At 41.0% G+C, this 13,220-nt stretch overlaps 1 protein-coding gene across 1 annotated transcript in view; it reads right to left on the bottom strand.

Moving 5' to 3' along the window:
- Positions 1 to 13,220, bottom strand: part of LOC147701272 (IgGFc-binding protein-like) — a 901,303-nt gene that overhangs the window by 702,977 nt on the left and 185,106 nt on the right. The window contains exon 19 of the mRNA XM_086929332.1: positions 10,652 to 10,938. Coding sequence (XP_086785458.1) covers positions 10,652 to 10,938 — 287 coding nt within the window. The remainder of the gene's footprint in view (positions 1 to 10,651; positions 10,939 to 13,220) is intronic.

Genomic DNA, 13,220 nt, shown 5'->3' with positions numbered 1-13,220 from the left:
AGGAGCAAAGACTTCCGGTTGGCCATACAAAGATTGGGCTAGTACTGGGTAATGCCCATCTAGTTTCTTGAAAGGATCTTCTGAGACTTAATTTTGAATGCAGGATGTTCCCCTTTTGTGATTAAATAACTATATACCAACCCCCCTGTTTGACAGCTCTAGTGAAGAGCTTGCATAGAGTAACTAAAGTGAGTAAGGCTAGCCAACTCTTCTGGAGTCAAAGGTGGAGAGGGGGTAAATGTATAAATCACTTCAGAGAAGTCAAGTCCAGTAAAGTTTGGAGGAGTCTAAACACTGCTCTTTGGAGACTAATGTAATGTGCTGTTATGTTGAGAAACTGATTAATGAAATAATTTGGCAACTGTTGAAAGAGTAATAATTTCCCTGCTTGATATATGGTAATGCACTGCGCTAACTGAAGTTTGATTCTAGACAAAAGAGCAACGTATATTTTTATAAAACAGCTCATATTTTTACACAAACATTGGTGTAGTGTCATTTTTGAGTGATATTGCGTTGAAATACTGCTGGGTCGTTTGCAACCTTTACACATGTGCCTCTATTGATATTGTCTTACTCTAGGCCAGGCTACCCTAGGTGACCTGACAACATTAGGTTCCAACACACTGTAGTTCTCACAGTTGGGAAATAGAGCTACACATACACAGACGCGCAGATATATGTACTAAATATTACTCAAGATCACTGATGCTGAAGCGCTAATGCATGGATACAAATGTAGAGAGACACAGTAGAGACCCCAGACACTCTGACTTTATACATTGGAATAGGCATGCCTACGGTGCCATCTAAACAACAGTCTTTAACAGTACCAAGAAGGCATTGTATTAGCAAGTGCTGAACATCAGCAATACTTACTAACATTCTAGCAATGTCCCCTCAGTCCTGTCTAAAATAACCCGAATCTCTGCCTGTTATGGTCAGTGTTGACAGAATACAACTTTAGTTTCTGTAAACAGTAAAGGCACATGCTTTCTACTGTCACAGTCCAGTGGGGCTTCAATGAGGACAGACCTGCTGCATGGGGAGGTCGCTGAATACTAAGGCTGCCAAGTCTTGATTCCACTGCATGCCTCTTTCTTCCATTACACTGTCTAGCTCTTTTTCTTACTCTTGCAAGATCTTTTTTGTCAGTGTATGTTGTCTTTATCATAATTTTCTGATATTTCTATTCCTCTTTTTTTTTCTTTTCCATGTAATGATGAAAAATAAGACTAGGTCTCAAAAGATAAGTTCCAGTGTTCTCTACCTGAAACCATCTACACAAATTAAGTAATGGGCACAAGGCTCTGAAGCAATGACTGGGCAGCTGCCTGGCAAGTTCTGCTATCCCCACACTGTCGCTCAAGTATGCCCATGATCCCCCAACATCCTATGCTTACCTTTTATATCACTCCTACTGACTGTTCCATTGCGGTCTCCCTTTCTGAAGATGATTTAGAGCTCCCTTAAAAATCCAATCAATGATTGTCAATTGCTGTTTACAAAATGTACCTAGAAACCTTTTTCCCTAAGGCGTCATGTGGGAGGGTACACAGAGCCATAATTAATGACATTTACGCACTATTTAGTTTTCTTCAATTTTAATAGATATAAGTGCTTGGAAAATAACCTTTGAAACAGATTTAATTAACAGTTCCAAGTGTTCTAGCTCACTCCGCTTACAAAGGTACCATATCCTTTTTGTTATGACTACTTGGGAAGAGGATGTGGTCAAACGGGCTAGAGCTGTAGATCTCAAATCTGGGGAACCGGGTTCGAGTCTCAGCAATGGCACTCAACATCCTGTGGCAAATCACTTAGGCCCACATGCATCAAAGCAAAAACCAGTCGCAAACGGGCAGATTCTCAGAATCTGCCTCTTTGTGATCGGTATTTTTGCATTTGGGATGCATCATCCCAAAAGCAAAAATCGCAATTTAAGTTATATCTAAATTGCGATTACTCAAATTGCCATTGCATTTAAGGAATCGCAAATTGAGATTCCTTAAATGCAATGCATTAAAGTAAAAAAACTAGCGATTTCGCTAATAGGGGGAGCAAATTACCACGAAGTTCAACTTCATGGTAATTTGCAAAAACTTTGAAAAATGTACTCAAGTGCATTTTTCAAAGTTCCATTTCACATACACACATGACCTTGGGGCATGTGTGTGTGCAAGATGTACTCATATGCAGATCTCAGGGGTGCAACAGGGTGTCCTTTTGACACCCTGGAACCCTTGAAATTGCATTCTCAATTTGCGGTTCTCTATTTGAGAAACGCAAATTGAGAATGTCTTCCCATTCATTCCTATGGGCCTCTAGGCCCATAGGAATGAATGAAGAGGTATTCGTTAATTGCGACTTCCAATTTGGGAGTAGCAATTAAGGAATGTTTAGAAATCGCTATTTTTTAAGCTATTTCTACATGCATAGCCTTTTGCTATTACTTATTAGCGAATCCTTATTTTTCGCTAATAAGGAATAGCAAATGGCATTGTTAATGCATGTGCCAGTTAATCTCTCAGTGCCTAACAAAAATGTATGTGCCTTTGTGTAACGGAACTGGTGCTCATGTAAAGCGCTCTGATACCTGATACTTTCGGGTCAAGTTTGCGCTATATAAAACTCCAATAAAAGGTATATTTCAACGGTTGTGTTATGTGATCTGTAACAGTGCACCGACACAGAATGAATATTGCCAGGAGTCAGTTGCCTTATTGATTTTAAACCCAGCCATACACAAATTTTACCTAACAATGATGTGTAATTGTGTATTTATTTTATTCTTTTTTTTTTTTTTTTGGTAAACCTTTATTGTTACGTCAATCAGATACAGGCATGGGCCTACAACCATCACGGCTGGCCGCTAATTCGATTAGGTCAAATCAAGTCAATCATACCAGGAAAAACAATAGTCCGCCACCCGCAGGCCCCGTATTGAAGCTAGATAACATTTGCCCCTAAGCATATCATGTTTGTATCAGGATTAAAGAAGGTTTCTTTTTTAAGGTATAAAGAAGAACAGGATCTGGTATCGTATAATCAATCAATAACAAAGTAAGGGATTGCCATAGTACAGGATATTCACAGGCAGGATTACTGTAGTTGAAATATTGGCGCCGGTGAGCATTAACCAGGATAATCAATAAAAACATTACACTTTTGCACCGTTGTAGCATCCGTCCGCCATACCTATGAACATTGTAGGAACATCCACCCTAGTTGAATAGACTAGCAAAAATTACAGAGATACACTACCCAGATCCCAGAAAGCGAAAAGAAAAAGAAAGGAGAAAAGGGCCATAGAAACAATAAAAGGACAAAACTAAGAAAGACCCATCCCCTAACCCCCCACCCTGCACTCCTGTAGATGGCTACGGCCTACCCCCCTAGCAGTGTGCCTGTCGCCCTGAGAAACTAAAACCCCCAAAAGAACTAATCTATATAAGAAATGAAAAGAAAATAGTAACGAGTAAAGTGGAGGAGGACCTCCAGGCCAGCCCCCGGCCCCTCCCCGCCCCGCGCTAAACCCTCAGTGCAATAAACAAAACTAAATTGGATACAACCAGTTTGCCAAAGGATTATAAGATACTTTGTTAGCCTGCAAAGCTACATAGTCACATAACATTTCTTAGTGAAACCATCCCTAACCTTGGCCCACCCTATCGAGCTCACCCACACAGAGGTGCCAGTCGGCATCAAAAAAGGTTTTTACGGAAGACTCGGGCGCCCCGAGTGGGGGGAACAGTCGGCCATGTAAAAGAAAGTCGTCGCAGGGGTCAATCCACCCCAGTACGTTCACCAAGCATCGTGGCAAGTCTGAGCGTGGGGCCCTTAGCAAGTGGGGAAGAGTCGCATTTTCATTCCACTGACGGAACCTTGTCGGCTTGTTCGAGGCGCTGCGTGGTCAACCGGCCCCTTCGGCGTTACAAGTCCAAAGTCTCCCGAATCATGTGAACCTCTCGTAGGCCAGATAGGAGTTGTGAGGTTCGGGCCCCTCAGAGTCTCACTTGTCGGTGGGGTATCAAAAGCACAGCCCACTGATTTGGAATCAGGCAAGATTTCAATCGCCCTAGATCCGACTGGCGTCTTCTTCCTCGGGGTGGCAGTAATGGCGTCTAGCTTTTCACCCAGGTTTCGTGTGCCACATTCTAGGGCATTGCGGAGGGCGCCGAGGGTCAGAACAAGATCATCAACCATTATCCCTTCGCAATGCGCCCCGACCTTAGCGTGCCTCCCTGCTCCGAGTCCTCCATCGCCTTGGGATACATGAGGCAGGGTATTACTGTCCCGAATTGCGGCTCGTTCTGCATCCAGCCCCGTGCAGAATCGGGAGCGGGTTTCAAACAAAGGAGAGGGTGCGACGTACAAGCCTGTAGGATCGGGTGCATCAATCAACCCACCGACACCCACAGGTATATCTCTCCATGGACGAAAACAATCTCCTTCACATTTCGGGAGACTCCCGCAGTTATCGGGAGAAGCAACACTCCACGTCCGAGTACTACACCAGCAAGCACTCCGGTTCCGGGAGCTGTCGTCGATGCGGTGGTGGTCCGGACCCTCTCAATGGCACCGCTAGTGGGGCTGAGTCGTTGCCGATGGAGCAGGGCAAGTCATTCTCCCGCTCCGGGCGACCGATCAGGCTTCGTCACTCGTGGCCGCCATTGTTATATCGGCGGTCAGCGTAATGTCCCACTCAAAGCCACGGCTCCAGCGCCATCGCAGGCCGCAGTCGAAGACGGGACGTATCTCCGGCATCACAGCTGGTAGAAACCTCGGAGGTACACGATCGGCGGTCACGACTATTCATCCTCACAGAACTATAGTGCAGGCACAGGATATCGGGCAGGATATCATCGCGGGGCGGAGAGGTCCACGGAGCCGGGTGCCTAAGCGGCCATCGCGGTCGCCAGCCTGGATCCTCCCACCTATTTATTTTATTCTTACGTTAATTTATGTTTTCACATTCTTTTTGACTAAGACATCATTATTGTGCAAGAATAAGATTTGTCAAATGTAACAGCAAAATTTTTTTGGTTTGGAATTATGCACCTCGAAAAGAAACGTTTTTTGAAAATCACTATGATATATGCATAAAAACTCTTCTATGTCTGTTTAGAGTGTCATGACAGGGTTGGTATGGCAACCAATACCAGTTGCAATCTGTCAGAAAAGCCATACCAAAGTATAAAATCCTCTTTTTGGTGGTAGCCAGATGTGGTGAGCAAGGCGGGAGCAGCAACTTTGAATAAATCTAACTTTGGAAAGAATTCACGGTGTTAGCACCTTGCTTGTATGGAGAAGTGTGGACCGGTTTTGTATATATTTGTTGGACTAAACTTTAATAAACCCTGTGCCTTTATTTACGTTTGGATTTGTGTGGTCTTTCTGGGTCGATGGAATGCGGAGCCCTGAAATACTGCTGTTGCTGCAGATATATATATATATATATATATATATATATATATATTTATTCAGCTTTTCCCAAAGGAAGGTTTTTCCTCGTGCACTCCCGTGTGTCAGGATCAAAAAAACCACACCGGGTTTTAAGTTGATTTTCAATTTCTTCTTTATTTGCAGCATCCAGCAAAACCTAACGCGTTTCGGTCTCTACGGAGACCTTGCTCACAGGTTAGTGTATTGTGGGAACAGTTCGTGTTTAATAAACAAAAGAGAAAAGGGGTAGAAACCAATAGGGTTACGTCACTTCCTGTTTGTACCACAGGCATTCTGGGACATGTAGTGTTGGTTAATTAACAAGGAGCGCAAAACGTTGATTTGTGTATATTTAAACAAATATTAACCAAAGGACAATTCTATCCATGTTAATCATGATTAATTTTGGGCATATTACATTCATACATTGCTTAAACAAAATTCATATTGGAGCCCTCAAGTGGGCAGACTCTATATGCGCCAATTTCATTATTTACATATTATAAAGAAAAGAGAGTTCTTAATTTTTAAATAATTCATACGTATTCAGACATTTGATGTCAATTGAAATTTAGAAAAAAACAAATTAGTAAAGCCCTCCAGTGGACAAAGACAATTGTGCATCATCAACGTTTCACTATGCAATCTGACTTATATTTTCACATGTCCAAGATAAAAAACAATTCTAGAAAAATAAGTTTTTGAATTAACAAAGAGTCAGCATCAGTCATTGTCTGATAAGCATGTCAAAACCACTTTACAGGTGGCAATGCAGTTCTTCATCCTGATTGTGCCCGAACGGGCTCAAAGTTCGAAAGTTCATAATGTGTTTGGACTCTTTTTGCCTCAACACCAGTTCGCGATCTCCACCTCTTCGATTCGGTCCAACACTTTCGATTCCATAAAAAATTAAGGACTTCCAGTCACCTTTATGTTCCTTTTCCATGTGTCTGGCCATGGCATTACTGCGATCAGAATTGATTGTCGCACGGACATGCTCCAAAATCCGAAGTTTGAGTTCTTTTTTGGTGCTTCCAATGTATTTTTGGGAGCATGGGCACTCAAGGGCATATATAACAAACTGAGTTTTGCAATTTATTAATTGTTCAATTTTCCATGTTTTTTTGTTAGCCATCTTTATTTCTTTGGTTGTCTTTGCGATGCAGCATACTTTGCATCCTGAACATTTATAAAATCCTTTCGGTCTACGCCAGGCCTCTGGTTTTTTTTGTTCCTGAAAATGACTATGAATCAGTTTGTCCTTCAAATTCTTAGCCCTTCGATAGGTTACATTGGGGTGATCACCAACAATTTGAGATACTGTGGGATCCATATGGAGAATGTGCCAGTTTTTTTAAGAATCCTTGTAATTGCTTGGTTGGCCGTTGAGTGGGTGGTGATGAAGCGTATTTTGTCTGGTTCAACCTCTGTTGATTTTTGTTTGTCCATCAATAAGTCAGTTCTGTTAATCATGGTAGAACGATTTGAGGCAATTTGTATCCAAGTTGGATTATATTTTCTTTTTAAGAATCTGTTTTTTGCTAAGTCTTTGTGTTTTTGCCAGTCGTTTTCGTTTGAACAAATTCTTTTGATTCGGAGGAACTCTTCATACGGGATATTTTGTAAAAGGCTGGGTTGATGAAAACTTTGCGCATGTAAGACCGCGTTTGTCGCGGTACTTTTGCGGTGTAGTGTAGTATGCAATACATTGTCTTTGACAAAAATCTCCGTGTCTAGAAACACGACCCTGGAGTCACTGATTGTGTAGGTAAAATGTAAACCAAAATTCGAATTGTTCAAAATTTTGAAATATGTTTCAAATTCCTCATTTGTTCCTTCCCAAATAAGCAGCAAATCGTCTATGTATCTTAACCATGCTATGGTTTTTTGAACTACTTGGTCATTTTCCGATCTCCATGCCCATGTCTTTTCCCATTGTCCCATTGTGAGACAGGCATACAACGGTAATTTGGTTTTTTCTAAATTTCAATTGACATCAAATGTCTGAATACGTATGAATTATTTAAAAATTAAGAACTCTCTTTTCTTTATAATATGTAAATAATGAAATTGGCGCATATAGAGTCTGCCCACTTGAAGGCTCCAATATGAATTTTGTTTAAGCAATGTATGAATGTAATATGCCCAAAATTAATCATGATTAACATGGATAGAATTGTCCTTTGGTTAATATTTGTTTAAATATACACAAATCAACGTTTTGCGCTCCTTGTTAATTAACCAACACTACATGTCCCAGAATGCCTGTGGTACAAACAGGAAGTGACGTAACCCTATTGGTTTCTACCCCTTTTCTCTTTTGTTTATTAAACACGAACTGTTCCCACAATACACTAACCTGTGAGCAAGGTCTCCGTAGAGACCGAAACGCGTTAGGTTTTGCTGGATGCTGCAAATAAAGAAGAAATTGAAAATCAACTTAAAACCCGGTGTGGTTTTTTTGATCCTGACACACGGGAGTGCACGAGGAAAAACCTTCCTTTGGGAAAAGCTGAATAATTATCACCGCAGCGGGTCCTGCTGCGCCTCGCGTGCACCGCCCCAGAGCGCCCGAGAGCCTCCGAAATTGGACCAGACGGAATGGATATATATATATATATATATATATATATATATATATATATATATATATATATATATATATATATATATATATATATATATATATACAACAGCTCCAATAACACCAGAGCGATGCACTCGCAGGCAGTTGTATTCAATGTGGGGGTGCACCCGCAAATCAATTACAGCTTCATTCTCCCATCTCGGATATCCATCCACAAGGAAAAAAGCACTCGCGGGGTCTGTTTGAGTCTTTATTGACACCAAACCGAAACAGCAAACAGACGCGTTTCGGTAAAAACCTTTTTCTATGTCTGTTTGCTGTGTCGGTTTGGTGTCAATAAAGACTCAAACAGCCCAGCAAGTGCTTTTTTCCTTGTGGATGGATATCCGACATGGGAGAGTGAAGCGGTAATATATATATATATATATATATATATATATATATATATATATATATATATATATATATATATATATATATATATATATATATATATATATATATATACCTTTCTGTGTATCAGTCAGTTATTCGTCTGACTCTGATCCTCCTTCGTGGATTCAGTGATGCTGTTCACCTCCTATATAGATGCCATTTATCTTTACTGATGATCTGTTAAAACTGAACAAATGGCCATTTCGACCCAGGAACATGTGATAATGAACACAGGCACAAAAACGAATTGCAACTGTTTTTACACTTTCCACAGTTAGTAGCAGAGCTAATATTGTGCTCTCCCCCGTATTTGTAGCAGCTTCTGGCTGGGGGTAATTGCCTATGGAAATAGTGTACTAAGGACAGTAACCATTGCAAATTGAGCACAGAGTGTTAACATTAATCCCGGTTTTTGGGTGCAGGACTTAATGAGGTGTGTAAACACAGTGTTTTATCAACTGTCACTACTGCAAGGCTCTAAAGACCTCCAACAGTGTTTGTATATTTGAACAATTTTTTTTATATATAAAAGATAACTTGCAGGATAATATGAAACTTAACCTCTTCTATACAGTTTTGATTGGCCATATGCTCAAATATTTCAGTACAACAGTTTGCTGTAATTGACTCAAGAAGCCAATGAGTCAAGTGCAGTCTTTACCTCCATTTACAAAGAATTTATGAAATACAGTAGCATGATTAAACCCAAGCACATTCAAGAAAAGTTTATTTGAGGTGTAAATCGCTGAGGAAAAAAGTACAGATAGACTTTCAGTTCAAGCAAGAGGACGTCTTTGCAAACATTGGACAGCTCCATTGTTTGGAATGTACATACTTCCTGTCCCAGATGAAGAACCTCCCACCAACATAGATCATTCAGTGGCAGAGCAATGTAGACCCAGGATAGTGCGTACTGATGAGCATGCAGAGAGAGATATTGAAATGTGGTCAATCTAGGTGGAAGTGAAGGGCAGCGAGACGACAGGGAGGTGTGGGTGGGAGTGATATGGTCAGTGAGAGGGATGCAACTGGTGGTAGTTATCAGGATCGAGAATTGAGTTTACAGATGTCACCTGATGTGGCAGCAGAACTGGGTTGATTAAAAATCGTAGGTGCCCCCTCTTGCTTGATTGTGGGAGTGGGCATGAAGGGGAATTGGGGCCACCTTGTTCTCCGCACAGGCCACTCTATCAGGACCTATGATATGTGTGCGGAAGGTGCGGTGTGCAGTGTTGTTTCCCTTCCCTCAGCCTACGTGGATATGTGTGGGAATTCTTCTTTGGTTGGGGCCTGCTGCCCCCACCTACCTCTGAATGCTATTGCATCTGTTAAACATGTGGAAAAACGCTGCCTTGTTATATGTTGTATTTAGTATTCTTCTTTGAAAATCTGAATAAACGCATTTTGAGAAAAGAAGCAGAGATCATTGAAGTTGAGAAAATGGTGTCTTCAGTTCGACGCAAGCATGGTAGAATATCCTACACCTCATCCTTCTCTCTGTCCCCTTCAACACCTGGACAGAGTTTAAGGAAAGTCTTCAGAGATGAACAGTTCAAGAGTTGCTGAAAAGAAAAAGAGTGAAAGGAAAAGGTTAGTTTACTAGTTAGAGAGTACAAGCATCTAAATGCCCCCTTCACAACACTCCTAGGCCTGGCCTTGTTTGTGTTTCATATATAATAACTTTTGGAATTGGTTTGTTGTTTCTGGTACCAGAAGAACAGTAACACAGCGTCGTTTTTTGTTGTTTAAAACAAAAACGAAGCCAATGACCATTTCATTGACTTTTGACTCAATCCTACTGCCAGCAAATGTAAGTGGGTGCAGAGCAGAGGCTCCATAGCACTTTACCTACTTTATATTGGGACCTGTACTCAAAGCAAGTATGGCATACAGTGACTGTGCGGCCAATGAAAAATACCTGGATTGTGGGATTTTCTTTAACAGGCTAATCAATATGCAAAACACACCATAATCTAGATTGAACAATTTGGCTAAGGGGTGTAAAGAACTGGCAAATGTAGAGTACAATATTTCCAAGTTTAAAAGTAAAAACGATGAATGTCTCACAGAAAACAATTTAGTTTAGAGGTAATAGTTAATAGGGTAAGAAACCTCTCAAATGAACAAATCTATCTAATAGAATCATTTCACACTGGAATCAAACGGATCTAAGGCAGGCCTTACCATGCTGCTAGGTCTTGCGCTTTCCAGGAAGTGATCACCTCTGTAATGGAAATGGCCACCGTTCCATTTGCCATTTTCAGGTCATCCCCCTTGTCACCATTGAAGTTTCCACATGCTCCGCACAAGCTTTCAGCCATATCTTGGGAGGCGGTCACTGTCACCGACCCACTCGTGCTGATCTGGACTCGGATCCTGTTTTCCTGTTCTACCACCACAGAGTCATCCTTGATGGTAACTGACACCGATTCAGAGATTTTAGCTGGGAAGCTGAGCTCACGTCCATTGCTCTGAAATAATGAAGGTAGGTTGTTATTTTGCAGCAGAGAGCCACGAATGGCACATTCGCATGCAGGCTTTATATATATGAGAGAACAATAGGAAAAGCCTAAAATGGGCCTCCATAATTTCAGGTCAAACTACTGTCTTTCGTAAAAACATGTTTGACGTCAGCTAATACAATAATCCACCATCACTCTACATGCCACATAATGCAGCCTCTGCAAGTACGATCCATATTTTAAAACGGATATCTGGTCACCTGGCACAAAATAGAGTAGGTTGACACATCTTAATGGAGCAACTCTTCCTTGCTTCATTCAAAAGTAGTAAGACAGACTACACGTGTCATTAAGAAGGTGACCGTTTTTCATTACAACTCACAAGACCTGGGTAGCACCGCATTGAAATTCTTTTTAAAATGTACATGCAGACCTTTTTTTACTGATTCTCTAGGCTTTAAAAGTATGGCGAACTCACAGAGCAATTGGATATACAACAGCATGCCAATTCTTCTAGAATCCCACTATTTCACTGGTGGGTTCATAACATGTCACAATCTCCTGAATTAAACAGTGTACGTAGTACTTACCTGTGGAGTGCCACAATCGTAACATCACCATCCAACGACAACGAAACAAAAGAAAGAGCGACAACATCTCTCTGTCCACAAACACTTTACCTTTGGTGCTCACGGCTATGTAGGGGTGGATTCATGTATATTGCCCATCTCATCCTTAATAAAGGGAAATCCCCCAATTTTATGGGCAGCTCTCCTCCAGTATGACTCCTGTGGGTGTCTCCTGCAACCCCTAATTTGTACCGGTGGTTGTAGGTTGATTGTTTTTAAATGTGTCGTAGTATTTTGTCCTATGATATATAAAATGTATAGCTGATACCCTCACAAGGAATATATGCAGATCTGATGGGTATTTGTAATGTTTTTAACATTCTTTTTTATTAAAAAAAATAAAAATATTTTGATGACACCTACGCCTTGGCAAAGTAATATACAGTTTTAGGCTGTAAGTGCTTTTGTGGTTTCACTTGATATGTGGGGTTCTGAGTGAATGTGATATTGAATGACTATAATCTCCAACTGAGGTCTCTAAAGAATTGTAGGAAAAGTGCAGAAAATTTAGTTATATGATAAACTGGTAGAGAAGAGAAGCAAGGGAACTTTCTTGTTTATTGTGATTACTTACCCTGCTCCCTTGTGGCTAAAAGGGTTACTCTCCTTCATTTTTTACTGCAGGTGGTGGCCACCAGCACCTATTTGATTGTACTGGGACTTACTTTTCATCATAAGATTATAACTCATGCAAAGAAAGAAAAAGAAAATGAAGTGAAATATAAGGAGAAAGACAAAGGGATAAAGCAATGATAAACAGAGAATTCAGTGTTGAAAATGAACCTAAAACAGAGAGATAAAGAGACAAGAAATGTAGGGTGGTGGAAAAAATCAGTAAACCTGGAATGAAGACCTGGCAACGTTGGTATTAGCCAAACCCAGCATTCAGCGGCATGGGTGGTGGCCACCTCAGAAACAAAACTGTTCTTTTTTTTACCGCTAGGCTGCAGTCTCCCTTACTACTGATGGAGTGTTACAGGCATGGCCTACTCGGACTAAGAATTCAGGAAACTCAGAATGTGACCATAGCTGGGATTTCCATGCAGAACAAAAAGTTAGTAAGGGGGATAAGGGAAACATTTCTGATGTCCAAAATGTTTCGGAAAGAGCAATGTATTTCTAAATATTATCCATAGTGTTTGTGTTATGCACAGTATTTCCAAAGAGGTGTATGTTCCTGAAGAAACATACAGCGGAATGGCTGCCTCACTTACACAGTATTTCTGAGAAGCAATGTATTTCTAAAGAATGGTATTACAGTTACAGTATTTCCCAAGATTAATGTCTTTTTTCGGGAATAGTGTTTAAGAATCAGAACTACAATTCGGACATGCGTATTGTTTTTCAATAGCACAGTCTTTCCAAAATGCAAGGCCCCGGGGGAAGTGGAGACGCTGTCTAGTCTTCCTCCGGGGTCGTTTGTGCGGGGAAGACCCTGGTTCTTTTGGGGGAGTGGTTTGAGGGTGGGTATAAGAATGCAGGAGAGGAAGGTGAAAATTGGCTGGGACTTGTATTGTATGGACCGAATTTGTTCCTAGATGGACTTGGAAGGGGGCAATCAAGCATGGGGCAGTAGAAAAGGCTCGCAGGAATTTGAACCCAGCTATGAGGGTTTTTTGCAAAGACAAAGGTATTAAAGTAATAGTGTAGTGTAGTTCCTAT

Source organism: Lissotriton vulgaris, chromosome 7 (assembly GCF_964263255.1).
Source record: "Lissotriton vulgaris chromosome 7, aLisVul1.2, whole genome shotgun sequence".
Taxonomy (NCBI): Eukaryota; Metazoa; Chordata; class Amphibia; order Caudata; family Salamandridae; genus Lissotriton; species Lissotriton vulgaris.
The sequence above is the reverse complement of the archived record's forward strand: the minus strand, read 5'-3'. Positions and strand labels throughout refer to the sequence as shown.